At 48.6% G+C, this 21,199-nt stretch overlaps 1 protein-coding gene and 1 non-coding gene across 3 annotated transcripts in view; both read left to right on the forward strand.

Annotated features, from left to right (window-relative positions):
- Positions 1-605: 605 nt before the first annotated feature.
- Positions 606-21,199, forward strand: part of LOC144113582 (uncharacterized) — a 56,354-nt gene continuing 35,760 nt past the window's right edge. The window contains exon 1 of one of the 2 annotated variants that reach the window (XM_077646741.1): positions 606-716. In XM_077646741.1, coding sequence (XP_077502867.1) covers positions 663-716 — 54 coding nt within the window. In that variant the 5' untranslated portion in view covers positions 606-662. Of the gene's footprint in view, positions 717-3,975; positions 4,162-21,199 lie in introns of those variants that run through there. The other variant, XM_077646740.1, reaches the window with a different exon arrangement.
- Positions 8,094-8,165, forward strand: TRNAS-ACU (transfer RNA serine (anticodon ACU)). The gene has a single exon. It is a non-coding gene; the product is annotated as a tRNA-Ser (tRNA).

The raw sequence follows: 21,199 nt of genomic DNA on the forward strand, positions 1-21,199 counted from the left end.
TACTTTATGTATACAAGCTACAAGTAAATAAACCCACGCGTATTTGTTGCCCTTGCTCACAGCCTGCCATGTCGTGTTCGCGGCACATAACGATGCAATGAACGCTGCGGTTTCTGATTGTATAATACCCTTCCCTCATTTCCCTTCATTCCCTTAATTTCCGTTCCCTTGTCAGCCTATGTATTTGAATGAAATAAATCTTCCAAAGTTACTGCTCGATTTCGACACCGGGATAGAATGGGAAGTTATCCGAACCTTAATTCTTTAACTGCGATATCCCGCACAGTCCTACGTGTACAAGCCGAATACCGCCGCCAACTCTCTACCTGGCATCATTGATTCGTTTTATCTTCCAAGAGCGTTGAGCAACAGAGCGTTTTTATGTTTATTGCTCGCGAACGAGTTTTGTTTACCGCATTCGATTATCGTTCTCAGCGAGAAATCTATCTGGCAGAAACGAGTTGTGTTTGCGGATTGGATGCGATGCGAAGTTCACGAACCCTCCAATTAAGAGGGCATTTCCTCAAATCAAGCGAAGATAACGCGATAGCTGCTCGCTCAGCTTCGGCGATATCACGGCCCTCTGAGCGGTGGCTGCGCACCAGTCGCGCTCATTGTTTCCTGCTTTCGGGCTCGTACACGACCGCAGCCGCTCGACGGATATGGACAAGAACTGCGGCACTGCTGGGACCTACACCGGGCAGCACTGGAACCAGGTGGGAAGCCGCGGCGCGTTGCCCAGGTTGTGTACAATTTGTTGCGACCGCGTTTAGAGGTTGCCATTTCATGCTGCAAGGTGGCAGTGTAATCACGGGCACAATCGGCCCTTACCCTCCTCGTGCAGTGGGCTGCATCCTCCCGTTAAGGTTTTATTTTTCGCAGTTGGAACGCTTGCTGCCTTTCGTTCGCGATAAAAAACAACTAAAATCAGAGCGATAAGAGCTTTCCTGCGATCGCTGCGCGCTCTTCTACATTTTATTTCAGTACGCGCAGCTGTGTGGCAAAGCTGCTGTACGCAGAGTGCCAGTATGAGGCAGAAAAGCGGACACTAACGAAAAGGGTTGAACTTAAATTGAGGACGCAGCGAGCTATGGACAGGAAAATGATAGGTGTAACGTTAAGGGACGTGCGACTTAATGATAGTCTGGTAGAAATCAAGAAAAAACAATGGGCATTGGCAGGGCATGTAATGAGAAGGCAGGATAACCGATGGTCCTTAAGGGTAACGGACTGGATTCCAAGAGAGGGCAAGCGTAGCAGGGGGCGGCAGAAGGTTAGGTGGGCGGATGAGATAAACAAGTCTGCGGGGACAAGGAGGCCGCAGTTGGCACAGGAAAGGGTTAATTGGAGAGATATGGCAGAGTACGTATGTAGTTAACGTGAGAAGTTGGGATAATTGGTATGTATTCATGCTTAACGAGCGCAAAAAAGACGAAGACGCAGAGAAGAAGACGACACGTGTCGCGTTGTCTTCTCTGCGTCTTTGCTTTTTTACGCTTGTTAACCATGAATACGTATGTAGGCTGATAACGATAGTGATGATTATGCAGAGCGAACCGCACACACTATACGTATGCACCTTACGCTACCGCTGACCTTGGCCATGCGGATGAGGTTTATTTCCGCATGAAATACGGTTATGTACTACAGCTCAGAGAAGGAGACATTAAAGAACACCCATGTGCCATGCGCGGTCATAACATGCTAAACATCGCTACATGAAAGGACTAAGAAGGGAGTAATCTGTTTTCATTCACCCTCGCTTTACGGGGCAGGGTATGCTGCCGAAGTCCTGGGGTAGACTTCATCACTAAAAGTACGGAATACTCACGGTTGGCAACGGAAACAAATTCCCTGTTCAACATATGTGAAGTTCTAGCACCCAAGAAGACCTTAACCGAGGTTTCAGTCGCCTCTATTTGCTAACCTCAAGGTCGCTGTAGCCGCATTTAAAAGCGTCCTCCCACTGGTAAGTGCGGCAAGCTACTTTGTTTGTAGTGGCAATATACCTCCATTGCCAAGCGTAAGCAGTCCGTATAGTTAGTTATCGAAATCTCCCCCTGAACTTGGGCAGCATACCCTAGCCTCGAAAAGGGAGCGCGCTGGAGGATAGTTTAGTCTCTTTTTACTCCCATATATATAGGCATATTCGTGTTTAGAGTGGTGCTTGAAAGTAATCGGTACCCCAAAATCACTGCGCCCCTGATAGCCCACGTATGTAGCTTTGGGTGGTTAATTAAACCCCACGTACCACTCTCTTTCCTCGTTTTCTTATATTATCTTCTTTAAACTACTGTCTGGATGAGAGACTAATTTCTTCGGTCCATAGGACTTTATTTACTCGAACTGTCGTCCTCTTCGACGTTCTGGGTGTCGACGATGTAGCATCATCCCTAACACATTTAAACTATGAAAAGCTGAGCAAGTTAACAGTTGCATTTTCAAAGTTGTTTACGTCGTTCATCTCGCCGCATATCCACAAGCACTTGATGTAAAAAAAAAAACGACAATTGAGGCTATGGATTCACAGCTGTTTTCACTGCAACGGTGAGCAATGACACACACGCCATCCCAATTTGCTTCATAATCTTCTCAGCATCTTAGGTAGCACGACTGAATTAGAAAATTCTCGGCTGAAGGATACCGATAAATCGATTAAAGATCCTAGAAGCGATTTACGTGTTGCTGCAAAAGATAAACATTGCCATGGTGTGTTACGTGCATGCCTGTAGACAAGGTGTCGCTTTTCTTCATTTCGCAGCGGTTCGATAAGTGCCTTTCTCTTTGTTTACGGCGAGTTCGAGTCTGCGAACCCCAAGCACTTGAGAAATGGGGCAGTAACCGGAGCCCTTTTTCTTTCCCGTGGGAGCCTCTTAACCGTTGCCTCCGGCAGATTGGAAGACTCTGGCACGAGCGCCAGAGACAAATGGTTTGAACGCAGCCGCAACAGCCTTTGTGGTGAGAATGCGAGATGTAACGAGCCAACTGCACTCGGCACGTAACGAGCAATTTCGGGGAATGTTATGAGAACAAAAAGTCGCGATCTTGCAGTCCGATTGTTTGACAGTCAGACATACGTACGTCACACCACTTCCTGCTCTGTACTATGGACTCTTTCCTCGTACGCATCATGGCTGCACCCTGAAGTAGAATACGATCATATCATCTGAGAGTTAAACAAGGGGTTAGTCGCACAAAATTATTTGTAATGACGTCCTAGTCGAAATCAAGAGGAAAAAAATGGGCTTGGGCAGGGCATGTAATGCGAATGAATGCAAGATAATCGATGGTCGTTAAGGGTAACGGACTGGATTCCAAGAGAAGGCAAGCTTAGCTGGGGGCGGCAGAAAGCTAGGTGGACGGATGAGATTAAGAAATTTGCGAGGGTAGGGTGGCTGCAGCTGGCAAAGGAAAGGATTAATTGGAGAGATATGGGAGAGGCCTTTTCTCCGCAGTAGGTGCATTCAGGTTGATGATGATGATGACTTGTCTGCTGTTACCTACTACCCTATCGGTGTTTAAACAGATAAAAGCCTCCATAGACAAAAAAAAAACTCATCGTATGCCGCTGCAAAGGTGGTGCTATCCAAGCAGTGCGAGCGCTCGGCCCGAACGCTGCTTGGGCCGCAGCCCTCCAAAAAAATAAACCAAGCATCGTTTTCCATACGGACGACTCCCTGGCAGCCCCCGCATGCATATCTCGGGACCCCGTTGCTGCCCGCATGGAATTCGCGCACACGTCACTACCCTTGCGTGCGTATTATACGTCGTACCTTGCGTAGACTACCCGCGCGTCGCTCGAAGTTGCCGCGCGACGTGGCCAGCGTTCGCTCCGATGGCCGACACAAAGGGGGCTCTATCAAACGATATCGAAGCGCGGCGAGGTGCGCTGAGCCGGTGCATGGCGCGTGTCCGCGGCCTTATCGAGGCGTCGACGGCCGTCTCCATGACCCGTTGCCTGGGGAGGGAGCCGCGAGCGGCTGCTTATCGAGCGCAGCTCGCCGTGCAGTTTGGCGGTAGACCTCGACGGGGCCCGCGAGACAGGCAGCGGGCGTCACCAAGGAACGTTTCGGGACAGTGTCGGCGCCCGTGGATGTCATGTACCACAGCGCCGAGCACGTGTCCACCATCAGCGGCCGCTACGGCAAGGACGACGTTGAGGCAAGCACACTTCTGTCCCTCTCTCGCTTCCTCTCGCGCTCGACGCGCTTCCCGTTGCACGCTTGACAGCGGCACGCCCTGCAGCTCGCTGTCAAATGCCCTACGAGCAGTCTCAATAGCCCCGGCAGGGCATCGTCCAGGAACGTCCGGAGCCCCTTTCGTGTTCGCCTAAATCAGTAGCTGCTGCTGCTGCTGCTGCTGAAAATCAGCTCTCACTGGGCGCCTGTTATACCTAGAACGCGCACCGCAAATCAGCCTCATTGGCTCTACGTTGGCCACAACAGACTTCATGGCTAATGGCAATGCCACTGAATGGCTCTTAAGGCTGCTCGTGTTCTATAAGTTCCAGAAACTTGGTCGGTCAGCGTGCGAGCATAATGTTCGTGGACCTCACTCGCCTAATTATCTCTTCATGCAAGCCATTCCCGAAGGACCATGTCGATAGCTTCGATTGAATATCCGCTTGTGGATTGGGTCAAATGAATTGTTTACACCACCAGATTGACCAGGATCGAAAAATACGGTCGCGGTCTTCCCCGCAGTTTGCGTTGTTTTTGCACGGCGTTTCATGTCGTGTCTTTGTTCTGCGTTTCAATCTTGTATGTACCTATTTTGAATCCATTACGAGCGTTCGTATACTGCGTTTTCAACGCACTGCGACCATGCTGTCGATCCTGTCGGAGTCTCCTGAAACGATGAATGTGTGCAAAGAGTTGAGGATTGATGGCTTGATTTCGGTGTTCATCGCCACACCTCTTGCGATTTGCCTATAGAGGCACAAAATGCACCAGTTGTTTAGAGCGTCAGCACGTTTTATAGTTTCTTCAGTGGATCAGTATAGATGTGTTATTTCTGCAGCGGCACCAGAACGGAGGATCCCTCACGGGAAGGGTCTTTATATGGTTTTGATAATTCGTAGTTTTAAAGCACGGAATGAAAAAAAAAGCTAAGCGCCAGACAGAGCAGAGAGAAAATTTGCACACAAAGTGTCTCTGTGTGTTTCTTTTCGAACTGGCCTGTCTTGAGGCGTTTTTTATTTTCCGCCCTAAAAGATCACAACAGGGACAGAGAAAAGGGGGGTGGGGTCGGGGTAAGGGTTTAAGGAAAGAAACTATAGTATGAGATCGTTGATAACACTTATAGAAGAGTTAGAGTTCCTGGTATGTCGGTACGCAACGTTTAATGACCTCACCTGTTCGAAACACCGCTTGCAGTATTATATGTGTTCGTTCACGTGCCATATCCGTTAGAAGCTCCGAGGAATGTAAAGAAATGGGTTTACCGTACAGTCGTCGAGACACCTGCCTAGAACGCATTAAGGCTGCTCCGGGGAGCACACTTGCGTTATTTACTATTAGCCTAAGGCTCGAAACAAGGCCTTATCGTGCTTGCGCATTGCCACGCATCGTGTCGAACTCCTGATGTCTTGAAAAGCTGTATCGGGCCTGCCAGGCAGCGGCGATTGTCATAAATGTGCAAGGGAGCGCGCCGTTGGTGCGCTCTAGACAAGCGTGTCGGTGACTGTACCAGGTTGAGCTAAATGAAGCGCTCAGAATATAATCAAGCAGAACAAACTACGACACAGATATTAGGACACAGGTGTGTTTTTTACATCGACAGGTTCATAAACACCTCATCTGCGAGAGCAGAAGCAATAAAAGCTCATTTTATAAACATAAGGTTTCCAGGCTTGAGTGCCTGTCTTTACACCCACTGAGGACGTTCTTTGTTTATTTATATGGGTCACAAAAAATGGCCCTCGATTTACTTGGTTATGCTAAATGAATCTTAGGTGCGCTAGCACGTTTTCTCCCCTTTTTTAGCGTTGTTTAGCTTTCTTTCTTAGCTTGAGAGTTCGAGTTGCACCCAAATGTTCTTGCAGTCGTTCCTCGGCTTTCCTCCTGCAATAAGCCGCCTGAGCTACTTATGGAGCCATTATGGCTCCAAACACAGCGTTTTATATGTAGACGTTGCGGGCCCCCACCATTCCAGGGGAGGATGGTACACGGCCGCAGTCGTTCACGAGGGAAGACAGGTGAACGGTCTCGCTTTTAAGGCACTTAGCACAACCCACGCGGAGGAGGTAGCAATCGCCCTAGCCGCCTCCCACGCTGAATATAAATTCATCATATCTGACTCGCGAGGGGCTTGCCAGAATTATGAACTGGGCTGGATAACGCCAACAGCGCAACGAATACTTCGGAGAGCAGCTCGGGATCAGGACCCCACGACCCGATTTCTCATTTGGACTCCAGGCCACCAGGGACTACCAGGGAATGAGGCCGCCAACTCGGTCGCCCGCGCACTCACTAACCGGGCCCCCGACGTAGACCCTACCGATCTGGACCAGGACTCCTATCCTCTGTTAACTTTCAAAGATATCACCACTTATTACCGGGACTCGCACCGTCAGTACACGGCTCCTCTCAAGGGGCTAGGGAAAGCGGACGAGAGAATACTGCTTAGACTTGTTACTAACACTCTACTGTTCCCGGCAGTGCTCAGACATTTCGACACTTCTTTCTCTGGCCTCTGCTCTTTCTGTGGGGAGGTGGCTGACACGTTCCACATGGTCCGGGCATGCCAACACAATCCTTCCCTTCCGCCCCTAACCCCTTCCCCTACCCGAGAGGACTGGGAGGCGGCCCTGCTCAGCTGCCTGGACCTACCGGCCCAACAAGCCCTAGTTCAGCGAGCTCGAATGGCGGCCCAGACCAATGGGGTCCCTGAATAAGGGACTCCACCTAGTACTGTATGGGGAGCGGCCCACTAGGGAGTGCTCCCCACACAACCTCTCTGCAATATTCAAATAAATGCTTCCACCACCACCACCTGAGCTACTCGTTGAGATTGGAGTCGTTGTTCCCTCTCTTCTGAAGCCACTTGTACTCGTCTCTCTACTGCAAGTTCCTCCGGTGACTTCAACCGTCGCCTCTTCTTTCTGGCATCTGCATGTGCGCGCAACCGCGTTTCTCGCTCTTCATTTTCACACCCTCTCTCTACTCGACTGCAGCTGGCCTCAACGCAGCTGCAGCTATCGCGACGCTCCTCCGCGCTCACCCGAGCTTACCCGAGTTACTCCGAGCTTCACCAGGACACACAACGGCTGTCTCGATAGTGACCCGTCTAATTTTAGGGCGCCAAAAGGACAGTGACCATTGACGCACATACATAGAGCTCAGCTTTCCTTCTCGCCCCTTCATTCATATTATCCCCATCCCGACGTGTAGTGTAAGTACAACCGGGCATTACCCGATCAACCTGCCTGTCTTTCCACTCGTCGCTCTTTCGAGCGGGTGCACATGTATGTGGGAGCGGAAGGATTGGGATACAACTATCTCTGTTACTTCCCTACAAGATAAGCGTTTGCGATATTCGCTGTACACATATATTCTCATTCCGATTGTAGTTTTAATGCAGAAACACACTCCTAGCCCCTCCACTTCCCATTTTTCACGATCGTTTCCGGATCCTGAGCTCGGCCATTGGTTCGTTGCTGCTAGGGTGCCTCGATGCAGGTGCGCCTCACGTAAACTATTGTGACAATTACTCCATTCCGCCCGCCAGACACTGTTCCATGGCGCTGCAATATTGCTGAAGGTGGTAGCAGTTTTGGATATGCGGGCCAAGACGCCGTACCACACTGGCGCCAGGCGCGGAAGTCTTAGTTGGGATAAAAATTTAGGAACTCGGTGTCCACATGGCAGCTGTGTGCAGCATATGGCTCCCGCTGGCAATGCGTAGCCCTTTCCCGTGATCAGGTGGCCACTCTGTGCCAAGCATCGAGTGCATCCTTCGTTGGCATGGGGTGGGATGCACGGTCGTGAGACGCCGCAAAACGCCTCTAAAATTTTTTTCCCTTTTTATAGAGAGGAAAGGCGCAATAACTAGCTCACTTCGCTGGACACCTCAATCACGTCCTGAGGGACCCCGCCGCGGTGGCTCAGTGGTTAGGGCGCTCGACTACTGATCCGGAGTTCCCGGGTTCGAACCCGGCCGCGGCGGCTGCGTTTTTATGGAGGAAAAACGCTAAGGCGCCCGTGTGCTGTGCGATGTCAGTGCACGTTAAAGATCCCCAGGTGGTCGAAATTATTCCGGAGCCCTCCACTACAGCACCTCTTCTTCCTTTCTTCTTTCACTCCCTCCTTTAACCCTTCCCTTACGGCGCGGTTCAGGTGTCCAATGATATATGAGACAGATACTGCGCCATTTCCTTTCCCGCAAAAACCAATTATTATTACGACATTATGAAGGAGAGAGTGAAATGATGAGGAGATGTTGTATTTGAGGGCTCCGAAACAATTGCGACCTCCTGGGGTTCTTTAACGAGCACCGACATTGCACAGCACGCCTGCGACTATACCTGCGACTTTTGCATTTCGCCTCCTTTGAAACACAGCCGCTGCGGGCGCTCTGTGCGCGTCTGTGAGGGTGTTATATGTAGTTAGAAGGAAAGGCGCGGTAGTAATCTTAAAGTGGGTGGACACCTGTACCGTACTGTGATAGAGGGATCAACCTAAAGTAAAGGCTTAGTTTACGCTTGGCCTTCGCAAAACATCGCGCAGCCTTGCGCAGAATATCGCAGTAGTGCATTTCTGCATAATTAGGCTTCAGCGCAAGAAGACATGTTGTCCTTTCTTGTACAGCATACTTCATTCTCCCTGACCACTTGTGGATGCCGACCGGACGTACGTTGAAAAATGTGTTCACAATCATTTTTTCTTTCCACGCGATGTTCCCTCCCCGTTGGTTATTAACGAAAAATTCTCGACCGTACATCTCTTACAACTGGTCATAAGCAGTGGTAGGGACGGATAAATAAAAGTGGCTGCGTATAGGATACGAGACGTTACACAGTGTTTCTGCCTCTACGAGTTAACGCCTTGTCGCTCGCGCGCTCGTATGCATGTCGCGCTCCTGATAGCACGTATCTCGTAAACAAACGCCGCTGCGGCGGCTCAGCGGTCATGATGCTCGGCTGCCGACTCCAAAGACGCAGGTTCGATCCCAGCAGCGACGGTCTCCTTTCGACGGTGGCGAAGTGCTAGAGGCCCGTGTATATTGTGCGATGTCGGTGCACGTCATAGAACCCCAGATGGTCAAAATTATCCGGAGCCCTCCACTACGGCGTCCCTCACAACCTGAGTCGCTTTGGGATGTTAAAACGGCATAAACCGTATCTCGTAAACCCGCTGCAGATAATTCAGTCAACGACGGTACGAATGATGCAGGGTTAAACTACCCGAAGTAGCCGTGGTATACAGACTGCTGAAAGAGAGCCACCTATTAACATCACCCGCTGACGCACAGCGACCTTGAAATTTTCGGAAACAAGCAATACCCCCCCCCCCCCCTCCCCGTAGAAACTTTCAGTATTTTTTTTAAAGTTTTGGACAATATTTTGCTGCGCTAAATTTACATGGCTGCGGACTACTTTGAGAGAAAAAAAATCTGTTACGTTATCTTACACCTGATCCTAGACACGGTTACACCCACGCACGAATTCGCAAGCTTTCAACGGCTACCAGGACATCCGGCCGCTTTATTTCTCAATCAGCCCAGTTATTGTCCACATTCAACGCAGATGCGATAGCAGCGCAAGATATCAGGGCGAAGACGATAAGTTTGTGTACTCCGGTGCATATGGACACCGCTTGTACTGCACATCACCTGTGCATATTGATAACTTCCCAAAGAAACGAGTATTGCGAGCTCCGAGAAGCGAATCTGCAATTGGCCAAGCCAATCTTTCGATATATAAAACACTTCGATACGCTGATCTCGTGGCTAGGCTAGAAGGTCGAGCTGTGGTGCTTCAGGCTGCATCGCGATGAACACCGCCCTCTTCTCCGCTCTGCTGCTAGAAGCCCTTCAGTTGCTGCATGGAAGTGGCTTAATTTGCACGCGCCGGAAAATCTGCTTATACGAAGGATCTGTAGACTGAAGCGCAATCTAATGCATGTTCACCAGAGCGTCGATTATCGAAGCATATATATCAATCAAGGTCAGATGTTCCTACTTGACAACATGCGAGCTGAGAGCACGTGCTACCGTGGCGCGCTCGACGTGCCCCCCACAGATACGTTTGCTCCCGGCGTATGTAGCAGAACTCGAGTGCACATGAGTCGTGCAGACTAAATGGGACTCAAGGGTGCGCTCACATTAACTAATTAACGGAAGGAAGAGAGCGTGCAGAAGGCTCAGAGGTATTATTTCAGACTTACCTAACTCAAGTTAGCTCTAAGTTTGGAGATAAGTTGCTGCAGTTCTTAACATGTGATGGATAAGCAAACAGGGTTTTTTGCCACATCGCGTCGGAATGTGCTCCTCGGCGTCGACTACAGGCAATTTATTCGCGCTAAATTGACCTAAGGCAAAACAAAGCTACTCGCTTGCAGAAACTTTTCATTTCTGAAATCATGGTCAGACAATTTTTATTGTCGAAAAAAAAACAGCGCAATGATGATAACTATGCCACTAGATAGCGAAGCCGCCCATGATGGCAGGCTTATTTCTTACTGACTGTAACAAGGGAACGACGAAAGGGGCGCGAACTGCGCAGTTCCTTGTCAAACCGTTATGAGGTTTACTGTTCCAAAGCGACTCAGCCAATCAGCGACGTCGTAGTGGGAGGCCCCGACTAATTTCGACCACCTGGGGTTCCTTAACGTGCACTGACATCGCGCAGCACACGGGCCTCTAGCATTTCGCCTCCATCGAAATGCGACCGCCGCGGTCGGGATCGAACCCGCGTCTTTCGGGTTAGCAGCCGAGCACCATAACCACTGAGCCACCGCGGCGGCTCAAGCACGTATTTCTCGATAGAAGTGCCGCAGGCAAAACCGCCACGATTGATCGTATGATGACTCAGCTAAGCAACTACGACCAATGTGTACATACACCCTCAAGGTAGCCAGCAAGCTGCGATTGGCAACGCGTAAAAAGGCTCCAGATTTATTCCACCTTCCTGAGACCCTCGTATGTGCGCCGAAATTTCATCACCGCCGCTTCCAGGCGCAAAGCCTGCTATTTCATGCTGGGAAGTATAGAGAAGACGCCAGCCGCTGGACCATGGCGGCGGGTGACTAAGCAAAAAGCGTGTGGGGTGACGACGAACACCGTTTAATAGCCTTGAGCAGCGCCGAAAATTGCTTCGTCATATCAGGCGGGGTCTCTCTTGTGGAACCCATTATTTGTTTTTCGTACAGCGTGGAAATGGAGCAGAAGTAAAAGCTGCCGACCATGGACAAAGCTAAGCACCGGTTTCGCTACCGATAGTGTCCCGTGAATTCGTCATTTTCGGCGATACCGTCCGGAGGCTCATTCTTTATCCTCGAACGAGGAGAAAAATAGCGGCACTTGCTGGATTTATCGGGAGTGCTTTCATTCTTCCGAGCGCCGCAGAATTGCCCAGGGAGCCTCCCTGTGGCGCTTCCGAGCACTCCCCGTCGTTTGACTCATCGGCGCAGGGTAAACAACACCGCCTTAGTGACAGCTGGATCGTGAGCGGCCGCGATTTCGTCATAGGTCCAGACGGCACACGTCCAAAGGGCGATGGTTACGTTGCGGTGGCACTCCAGTCCAGACAGAGCTGTTATTTTTTCCAGGCTCGGCCAAGCTACCACACGCAAACTTTCGCCTTATCTTCAACGCGGTAGATAGACTGCTTGAACTACACACAAAGACTTTCGTCGCCTTCTCTCTCCAACACGGGGGCCTTCGTCAGGGTGGCTTTGTTCTTGGCAGGGCACAGTATACGCCCCGTTGCATAAAGGAAGCTCTGCTGCTCTTTGGCGCCGGTGCGTCCTGTGGCGACACGTTCAGCGCCTTCAGACAGTCATCTTTAGGTGACAAGCCAGTCTTTGAATATTTATTTAAGGCATGCCGTCGTTACGTAGGCGAAGTTGCATACAATGAACACGGTAAAAATGTATATCCGAGAGGAGAACTGTTCTCCCGTTCAAACTCGAAGCAAAATCGTTGTGATTTTATTTGTAATCCAAGACCCAAGAGTCACATAAAAGATCAGTGATACAACAAAAACACAGACAGATGGGCGAGTTGATGTTGTATTGCAGACCGCGTGCGAGCGCACACGAACGAGGGCTGAGAAAGACGAAGACAACACAAGCGCTCACTTCCAACTAATCGTTTAATTGACATGATATATAATATATGATATATATTACATAATATCAACAAGATATATACACCTTCCTTCATGACGTCATCAAACTGCCGAACTGAAAACTGAAAATGCCGACATCAGAAGACCACGCTTACGAACATGAATTCTTTGAAAGTCAGTGAAATGGATGGTGCGCTTACACTTGGTGCTCCCTCTTTTCTAATCAAATATGCTTCAGTTACCTCCCTTACATCATGGCTCCTATGCATAGCTAGTGTCCTGCACACTTCGAAGAAAAGTCTACAAGGGCTTTCATTTTTTTATTTCAAAGTCGTGGCAATGCACAAGAGGTTCCCGTCCCTGTAATTGCGGACCTTCCTACTGTGTTCAATTAATCTTTCATCTAGACACCAGCCGGTTTGACCTATGTAACTGGATCCGCAAGACAAGGGAATTTCATACACCACTCCAGATGAACGTGCAACAAATGAATCACGATGTTTGATTGTGCAAGGCTGCTTAGTTTTTTTGGAATGAATTTGTCATCTTGCAATGTTTTTCCAGTTTCTCGTTCCCGGAGAGCTCTACTCGGACGTTGCTGCGATTTCCAATCTTTTTTAGGCGGTGCGAGGTGTTATAATAACGCATCGCAGGTGTTATAATAACACATCGCACCTCGCAGGAAGGTGTATACAGCATACATTTGTGCCAATAAACGATTTGCTAAAAGTGAGCGATTGTGTTGGCTGTGTATTTGCTTTCATTAGTTTGCGCTCTTACGTGATCTGCGAGCATATACCTCTTACAAAATGCAAATTTATTTGTTAAATTTGTATACTTAGTCTTGCGCAGGCTACCGCTCTCAGTCGCTCGTTTTTTCTCCATACCTATCGGGACGGGAATTACCAGGCCACCGACACTGCGCACGGCAGTGAAATTCACTTCATATTTCAGGCTGCTACCATTGCGATCATTCTTTGAACCCTCTGTTTATCCCCCAAGCGGGAACAGAAAATAATGTTACCATTGAACTGCTTACTAAACTGGTGAATTAGTTACTCTATACTGCAAGTCACCATTTTATTGCTAACTCTTGAAAGCGCTTTATAAAACTTTCTAATATTTTGTAGCAGCTATTATGAAAAATAACTATAGTGTGAAAATAAATAAATAAAATGTGCATTTTATTGTTTCATTTTTATGGTGGATATAATACTGAAATATTCATTCTGTGTAGTGCGTACTTGCTAATGGCTTATGGAGGTTTAACGTCCTAAAGAGACTCAGGCTACAAGGGGCGCCGTATTGAAAGGCTCCAGAAATTTCGACCACTTACGGTTATTTAACTTTCACTGACATCGCACAGTACACGGGCCTCTAGAATTTCGCCGTCATCAAAATTCTACCGCCGCGGCCGGGATCGAACCCGCGTCTTTCGGGTCAGCAGCCGAGCGCCATAACCACTGATCCACCACGGCAGCATAGGCGTACTTGCGAAACGTTCGTTGCTGATGAGTTGATGTATGATGTCAACTTTGCTTATTTATAACTTGCTAAAATTAATGCTGCGTAAAGGGAAGTGGGCTCGTTCTAGTAGTTTCTAAGCATGATTGTACCTGTTTTTCTTTTGTATGGTATTTTTCTCTCCCACTTCCTCTTGATTGCTACCTCTTGTGGGACATTAGGGCAATTAAAAACTTTAAAAATATCGCGTAATTCATCACGACAATAAATACTTCCGCTAAATAGTTTAAAAAACCCTACCTACTCCTTTAGGCGATAAAAACGTAGCGATGGTCAATTACCCTCTTTGCAGCATGAATACCAGGAATAATTTAAAAAAAAAACGAGAGAAACGCCGTTAGTTTGCTTTACGCTGGTCGGATTTGTTCTTTATGTATCCAGTGAACTACGTCCGAAACGCCCCGGGTATAGGCGCAATTAGAAACCATCTTATGAAAAAAACAGAGACAGCTGAGATACATTCTTGGCCCGGTATCAACCCGTTCTAGATTCCCCTTGATATAACAAGCACTGACATGCCCGTTTTGACCACAAAGGGGCAGTAGGTGGCTTATTCAGTCGCGTATCAGTGCTGGACCAACACTAGAAAAACCAGTCTTTTTTTCTCTTTATATATCGCTGTGTGGGTGTCGAGCCGCCGCTGTTCGGTTTATGCCCTTTGTTGTACTTCTGTGTGAGCCAATCTCCAGCCTGTGGCCTTACGTTACGCTCTGTTGCATTGTTCATTTAATGCTGTCGCACCGTTTAGGGCCTGGCCAGGAATCTTTTTAAACACCCCATGAAGGTGCTTTTAAATAGCAAAGTAAAAGAGAACGGTACAGAGAAAAGGCCTGTAATGCAACACCAAGTTTCCAGTGTCTCCAAGCCAGAATTTGCAGTGTAACGCTTAATCAGGAAGTATGCATCAAATGGAGAGAAAAAGAACGGCTGAACTGATTCCTTATGGCGCCTCTCTTCGACACAACAAATAAGCAATAGTAGCGAAGAATTGTGCCGTCGAGGAAAAAAGTATGTGGACCGCGTGATCCGTAAACGAAGCTGATAGCTCTATTACCAGCCGCCGGCTGGAGACCACGCTTTTGGAGGTGAAAGAAATTGATTTTGTCTTTCACCTCCAGAAATATAATCTGCAACTGGCAGCTAATAACGGAGCTATCGGCTTCTTTAACGGAACACGTGGTCATGATCAACGGCATTTACGTTTCGGAGCGCATACGGGCTCTCTGTATAGGCTCCGAAACTTTGAGCGTCAATACGAACGCCTTTGAGTCCGCTAGAGAGTGTAATTCCCCGTTTCCATTGTCTTACCTGAGCCGCCGCAGTGGCCAGTGGTTATGGCGCTCGGCTGCTGGCCCGAAAGACGCGCGTTCGATTCCGGCCGGGGCGGTCGAATTTCGATCCAGGGGAAGTGCTAGAGGTCCATGTACTGCGCGATGTCATTGCAGTGCACGTTAAAGAACACCAGGTGGTTGAAATTTCCGGTGCTCTTCACTACGGCGTCCTTCATAGCCTTAGTCGGTTTGGGACGTTAAACCCCCATAAACCATAAACTATCATTTTACCAGAGCAGACGAAATTTCGTCAAACCCTTGACTAACAAATAAGCGAACGACTAAGTCATTCATTAATGGTGTCTCCACACAATTTTTATCTTGCTTAGTAAACGCGAATTTTAAATGTTCAGGACTTTCCGCAATTGTCGTGCGTGTGCAAAGACGGAGAGGGAGGGGTGCCCTGTGTCGTCAGCCACGCTTTTGGGCTCCGCGCACCGAACCGCTCGCTTTCGGGGCAGGCAGGCGTCTTTCCTCTTGTTCCGCCAATCCCATGCCAATAGCACACGCAGCGAGTACGGCCGTGCGCGTGGATTCCACCGGCATATTATGAACGTATCCGTTCCGGAAGACGCCTTCATTTAGACAGGGGGAAAGGGGGAGGGGGGCAAGCGCCACCCTCAGTATGGGGGACACGTCTTTCAGCATGGCGGGGAGAATATACGGACTTATTCAGAAAGGTCAACAGCGCAAAGATTGCCGCCTATCTGGTGCTTAACAGATCGGGCTACACTAATCGATGTGTACATGGGCACGTACGAAGGGCGTACGCGGTCAGTGAGGAGCCTACCGGAGATGTGCAGATGATCTGGCGTGTATAGATCGAAACTGCAGTTCGTTCCAGAACCGCCCCAACGTCATTCTCGTATCGTCATCCGACCCGGTTGCACGGCACACACGATAAGCGAGGTCAGTCGGGGTGAACATGTGCAGTCAGATGCAGTTCAGGCGAGTCAAAGCGTTTTTGAGCGCAGGGTCGCTGACTTCCTGTTCCGGTACTTGCGACCTTGAACTGTTACCTTGCGCCCCCTGCTCGTTGGACTACGGGCACCGCGAGATTTTTGCCTCTTCCCTGCGCTGTACAGCGACATCTGAAGAGACAGCATCCCACGGTGAGGACGCCCTATGTTGTGCGAGAGTTAGAGCGGGCGCCACGACACATTGTTGTTGTTTTTTATTTATTTCTCAGTGTGGATTGTCGTGAGGGTGGCATCGCACTCAAGGGACACTCCGTAGAAGAGCCCTGAATTCGCCAAGGGTAGCTGCAGCGCTAAGCACTAAGTCATTTTCAAACAACTCATCTAGGAACACTCATGCTAACCAGACCCTCTCTCGCGCTATGCAAACAGCCACGAGCTTCCTCCTCACTGTGAGAGCCCTAACGCGATAACTGCTACCGGTCTCCGCACACGCTGGCAGTGTTCCCGCTGCGCATGTCACCGTGGCGCTCGAAAGCTCGAAACGCTCGCGCATCGCAGAGGCCGCTTTCTGAGTCTATATCTGATGCCATTTCTTTTTTTTTTAGTTAGGGGACGGGGAATCGCCTTGCATCGCGAGTTTCTTCGCAACCGCAGCGTTAATACGGATCTTTACTGAAAACGCAAGTCGTCAAAGAAGGCACCGATTTGTCGCGCTTGCGGTAAAATTAGGAATAAATGCAAAGCTTTGTCGAAGATACTGAAATTTCAGATACGGAAACGTTTCGACTGAAGCCACTGTTGGCGCAGTTTTATTGCTGGTTTTATCACTGGTTTTATCAATGGTTTTCACGAAAGATAATGACGACATTTCTGCATTCTTATCCTCTATCGTCATTTCAGTGTTCTGGGGCGCCCGAGTTGACAAAAAACAAAAAAAAGGGGAAGAGCCATTGTGCCCACTACAACGACGTCGGTTGCATGAGCAAATCAAGTGAAATGCGGCAGTTGCTAAGGTTGCTACCGTAAAGACGCAACTGTGTTCCGAGAGCACTGACCACGAAATGGGTCAGGCGATTAAATTACTCACCGATAAAATATCCTTCGGTGCGTTGACTGACGACTGCCTCAAATAGCTCACTAGAGTACAAAACACAATTGTCCATTCTGTTTCAGTTTCTAGTCATCATTTGATGTGCAGGAGCTGCTCCCATTGCGAGAAGCCCCTGTACGGCAGAGACACGTGGCAATGCATCATACGCCTCGGGAGTGGAGCCTGATCGCTTTCTTCTTGCCGAAACGTCAGCAGGGTCGTTGTCAGCGGCGCATTGCACACAACACGACGCTGTCAGCTTTGCTGTTGACACAGAACATGTCTCGCAGGCCAATAAAACAAATGCTTTTGCTGCCTTCCTCCCTCTCAAGCCGCTTTAAGGCAGGTAGGAGGGGTGCCGTTGCGTTTGGCGCTAAAATTTTCCACCGAATGGCTCTAAATATTACCGCTCTTGCACGCTTCACTGGTCAGGCGATAAAGTTGATAAAGTTGATGCCAGTTGGAAGTGGGAGAAAATAAAATGAAGATGAAGGCTTTGGCGGTGAGTTAGCTCATAAGGTTTTGCGATATTTAGTGTGATTGAAAAAGAAGAAGAAAAAGACGCTGTTACTTAGTAAGCTTTTGTATTGTCGCAGTGATCCCTCCATTCCCCTTTTCATCAGTTTTAAATCATTCATGACGTGCCTAGAAGAACATGACCCTTCAAGCTCTGGTATGTGGCGCCGACTGTGCTTGCAGCAAATTAATGCAACAGTGCAGAAAGAGACTAATGCAAGCAAGCGACCTTTGTAGGGGCGCGCGAAATGTTTTAATTTATTGCTACGTGCTACGAAATGGAACGTGGTGCCAACCTTATGATACTGTTGTATATTTGAAATCCTTTGGCCTATAAAAGGTTTGATTTTTAATGGAAGTGAGTAACACAGGTGAGTAACGCCACGCGAGCTTTCCAGATAATAAACACATGAACAGCCTAATCCGAGGCGATCGGAGGTCTTTTTAGGCACGCCTGCGTCGAGCTTCAGATTTCATTGCCGGTAGAAATCGCGTCATCCAGTCGACAGCTCTACTCTGCATGGCGCCGCTAATATCTAGCGTTTCTCCCTCCCGCCTACGTTCGCGCGTGCATTTCGAGCCCGGCTATAGTCACGTGGCTTCCAAGTATGCAACTTTAATCTAACTTAATATCCCTATTGAAAAATGTGTGCAGGTTTGAACAGGTCGACAAATAGGATTATGGCACATTTCGTTTAACATTATAGGATGAAGCTTCCAAAGTGATTCAGCCTTTGAGAGACTCCATAGCGGAGGGCTCCGTATAACTTCGATTAGCCGTGGTTAATTACCGAGCACTTACATCACACAGTGCATGCAAGTCGTGGGTTCTAACCCGCCCGCTACGGTAGCACTTCGATGGAGGAAAAATGTGAAAGGTCCGTGTACTGTGCGTTGTTAGTGCTCGTTAAGAACCCCAGGTGGTCGAAATTATCCGGAGCCCTCCACTACGGCGTCCCTCATTGACTGAGCCGCTTTGGGACGTCCATCCTATAAAGCCAAACCAAATGTGCCATAATCCTATGTGCTGACCCATTCAAACCTATATAAAATTTTCAGTAGAGTTAGCAGCTTTCTCCGATGCGTCCCTCTTCTCGCTATTTGTTAGGCGTCGCCGAGATGCACTCCTGACAACGAGGCGTGCCGGCGACAACACTGGCAGGTAAACGAATCAACCATCACAACAGGGATAAACGTCAAGAGTGAAAGAAAAGGGCATTCTACACTCATCAGTCGTGACATAATCTTATCAGAGTTGATTTTGAGGCCACTTGGCGATACGTAACTAGAAAACATGCGTGATTAGAACGAAAACACTGGAGGAGACGAAGGACAAAAACGATTGCGGTCGTTTTCATCGTCCGACTCTTTCGGTGTTTTCTTTCGAACCACGCATATGCTTTATAGTTACAAAATCTTCGTTATTTTAGGAGGTGACACAACTGCTGGACGCAGAGGAAAAACATATCAAATTAGTTTAGCGTGACTGAACTTGCTCACGTCCTCAGAGGAATTTTAGTTGGGCACAACTCAAGAAAGAAGCGGCAAATACTTCCGGAGGACAAAAAGTTGGGCGAGCTGGTTCGATCCCATAATTCTACAGCGCGAAAGATGAAGACGAAAGAAAACGAGGCGAGACAAACACGGCGCTGAGTAAAAGCTAAACGCTATATTCATAATGGACTGTATTTATAGGCTGCACAAAAACGAGAACAATCAAAGAACACTTCCTGAAGTTAAAAAAAAACGTAAAAAGTTTCAACCGATACTAGCGTGACATGTTTGCACGTTCCCCACCAAACACCAAACCACAAAAACACAATGTGAAAAATGCACAAAGCACCGTCGTGGTCAATCAAGCCTTGCGGTCGCAGATCGCAGGATCGCAGTCTCATTTTTGTGTAGCGTCACTGAAGCGTTTGCGACACACGCGTCTCCGTCTCCAAGGGTAGAAAACGCTTCGACCACCTCACGTTACACTTGGTTGCGATTTATGTGCGGCATCCGAGTGCTTTTAGAACCGGCGGGTTGACATCATCTGTAGTGTCGGCAGTGCAGAACGAGACTGGAGCTAGGAGGTTTTCCTCGGCGAATCCAGGTGCTCCTTTAGACGTCTAAAGGACGCGACGGCGTCGATGCGACAAGAGCGTGCGGCCGCAACCGCTCGTGATACTCCATGGCCGGAAATCGAAGGAACTCTCGCCGGCTCCATGAAGTTCAGCGTAGCCTTCGAGGTGGCGCACCCGTCGCTGCTACCGCTTCTCCCATGAGACGCACGCACGCACGCAAATATTCCACAGAAGTAAAAATATTATCAGGGTCGCAAGAATAGCAACCAACACTGTGCCCGTGACTGTGATAGTGCGTGAAAACGCACGCGGATTACTGCCTGAAACAAGCCCCCTCGTCATGCTCAGCTATAGTGCTGCGCTTGACTGCCAAGACTGCGTGTAACAATACCCGCTGCTGTCGAGCGTTATTGTGGAAACAAAAAGTAGCCCCAAAAGAGATTTCCTTTCGATAATTTTTTTTCTTGGGATCCTGCCTGTTGTCGCTACTGTGTGACAATGAGAACGACCCTGAGGCAACAGAACTTACCAACAGGTCACCGATGTGAAAAACAGCCGCGAAATGCTGCCAAATATTCGCGGTCGGCGCCTTGAAGGTGTGAAGAATTCGGAGCGATATGACTGTGCCACCTTCCCGTAAAGCAGTAGAAACAGTTGTTGTTTTCCTCACAAAATGGCACGTACCCACAAGGGAGATTGGCCATAACCAGGCGGCGACTACTTGTATTGCGAATTGCATGCAACAAACATAGGATTGCCTAAAAAATTGGGCAACTCAGTTTCCATCACAGAGGTGGTTGAGAGTGGTTAGAGGGGTCAAACAAGCTTAAATTTATGCAAGGGAATGAATACAAAAAAGAAGGAGGAAAAAAAACTAAACAAAAGAATATCAGAAAGAAAATACCCAAATAAGGGTTAAAGGGCAGTACGAAAGCTATATGATGGCAGGCGTTTTGTTTCTAGAAGAAAATTTGGAGAAGTATTTGCCCGCTCATAGCGATTATTTACTTCGCTTCTTCCTTTCATCTTGCGCACGCTCTGCGTCTTTTACCATGGTGTGTCGGCACAGGCGTAGTAGTCTGTGCGTATACGGTTTTTATTACAAGACTCTGGAGGACAAAACTACAAGAACAATGGCTGTGGAACTAAGCACGGCATTCTGAGTCGGTCCTGCCGTAAATCGAACATTTCGTGCATTATTTATTCGCATAGCCACACGAAAAAATGATCGTCTTCCACAACGATGATGTCTAAACAATTGCTAAGACATGTTTAGAAAAAAAACCCTCCAACTTATTATCTGTTTAGTATGCATGAGCCAATCAGCACCACATTAAAGATAGCAACAACATTCCCCACAAATACACATGTGACGTTTCCTTGCAGGGAAGGCAACGGCTGCTTCCCGATGGGTACAAGCATTCCATTGGTCTGGTGCTCAGTTCCTCTGGGGCTAAAAT

The sequence above is a fragment of the Amblyomma americanum genome, chromosome 1, assembly GCF_052857255.1.
Source record: "Amblyomma americanum isolate KBUSLIRL-KWMA chromosome 1, ASM5285725v1, whole genome shotgun sequence".
In the NCBI taxonomy this organism is placed as follows: domain Eukaryota; kingdom Metazoa; phylum Arthropoda; class Arachnida; order Ixodida; family Ixodidae; genus Amblyomma; species Amblyomma americanum.